Source organism: Bufo gargarizans, unplaced genomic scaffold, assembly GCF_014858855.1.
Source record: "Bufo gargarizans isolate SCDJY-AF-19 unplaced genomic scaffold, ASM1485885v1 original_scaffold_1846_pilon, whole genome shotgun sequence".
Taxonomy (NCBI): domain Eukaryota; kingdom Metazoa; phylum Chordata; class Amphibia; order Anura; family Bufonidae; genus Bufo; species Bufo gargarizans.
In genome coordinates this window covers 229,278-231,105 of record NW_025334540.1, presented here as the reverse complement: position 1 = coordinate 231,105, position 1,828 = coordinate 229,278, and the positions used below count along the sequence as shown (strand labels likewise).

Genomic DNA, 1,828 nt, shown 5'->3' with positions numbered 1-1,828 from the left:
AGAAGAGACCATGAGACCAGTGCTGAGGGAACGCCCGCAGAGCCTGAGGTGAGAGAGAAGTGCTTGAAAACCCGGTATGATTATGCATTGCTGAGAGCATGAAAAATGAAGCCAAATCCTTAAAACAAATAAGTGCAATTTTATTTTCTACTGCATTTTAGCCAGATATGAGCTTATTCGTTTTTTATGTACAAATGTTTCCATAACCTGTAAAGGGCTATTCCAGTACAAGAAAAAATACAATGTCCCAGCGGCTTAACGTGCTGTAAATAAATAACAGTATTGATACCCTCCTCACCAACTCTCGCAGCTGTAGTTTGACCCTGCTACTGTCTGGAAATGGTGGGAAATGGCTGTGAATGCTGCTTAACCGAGGGTGGAAGCGTGCCGATGAGATAGCAGAGTGGACGCGTGCCCGTGAGATAGCAGAGTGGACGCGTGCCCGTGAGATAGCAGGGTTGAAGTGTGCCCGTAAGGCAGAATGGTGGAAGCGTGCCTGTGAGACAGCAAGGTGGAAGCGTGCCCGTGACATAGCAGAATGGAAGCAGTGGAAGATCTCTCTCTTTCTCTCCCTGAGAAGAGAAGCAAACACTGTTTGCTCCCTGTCTTCTTCAGGAAGTAGGGCGAGGGTCTAACCTACACCCTAAGCTCCAGAGAGGTGTGAGCCAGGGGAGATAACTCTGGCCATGCCTGCCTCATGATTAAGCATACTGGGTGGGTCACATTACATAGCAGTGTATACCATAGCATTACAGTATAGTGCATTACCAAACAATTGCAGATACCCCTGTCCACCGAGGTACTGCAACAACAGGAAAAGGCAATTTACATGAGAAGACAAATTATAAACCACTGACCACTGAAGAAGTTTTCTTCTTCTTCTACTGTGTATGAAGCTTTATTATAGAGATATAATGGGGGAGGAGGAAGGAGGTTTTTGTACGGCTCTGTATCACTGTGAGAGGATAGCTATTACCCTGCTGACAGTAATAATGTCCTGCATCGTCTTCTGTCACTCCACTGATTGTCAGAGTGAAATCTGTTCCAGATCCAGATCCAGTGAACCGGTCTGGGACTCCTGTGTATCTGCTGCTTGCAGCATATATAAGAAGGTTTGGCCGTTCTCCTGATTTCTGTTGGTACCAGGCTAACCAGTTGCCTATACCAGTACTGGCTGTACATGAGATGGTGACTTTGTCTCCTGGGGACACAGAGATATAATCTGGGGTCTGTGTCATCACAATCTGTCCACAGGATCCTGAGGAAAAAGAAGAGACAGACTCATTAGTGATAAATGTCTGGATCTATTCCTAGAAATCCTGATCTGGTGATGGATCCCACTGGATAGATTTCTCTACACACAGTCATGGAAGGATCTGAATCTCTCACCCTGAATAGAAATGAAGATGACGGCCAGGAGATAACCGCCAGAAACCATCTTGATGTTTCTGGAGTGTCAGATACAAAGCTTAAGATGAGACAATGTGTAGAATGAAATATATATAGAGAGAGAGACAGGGGAGGTGACAGGAGACCCCAGAGACCGTGGAGGGAAATACTGAGACATGTAAATTCTGTGCTTACCATGTGTGACATGAGTTATATAATGGAGAAATGAGAAGGGTTTAGAAGGAAACATCTGAGAGCTGAGAATGAAGACCTCACATAGAGGCAGTGACCAGATAGATACTAGAAGGAACATAAGTGGATATGAAGAATATAGATCTCCATCACATATGATAAATACCAATATCCTCTATTAACCCATGTATGTTAAAGGGATTAACCAGTTCTTGTATATTCATGGTCTATCAGGATTGTTTTTCAA

General features: G+C 44.3%; 1 gene segment (V, D, J or C); it reads right to left on the bottom strand.

Annotated features, from left to right (window-relative positions):
• Nucleotides 1-881: 881 nt before the first annotated feature.
• LOC122923735 lies at nucleotides 882-1,453 on the bottom strand. The segment is given in 2 exon segments: nucleotides 882-1,258; nucleotides 1,390-1,453. Coding segments are annotated over 2 exon segments (426 nt in total).
• Between the last annotated feature and the right edge of the window lie 375 nt (nucleotides 1,454-1,828).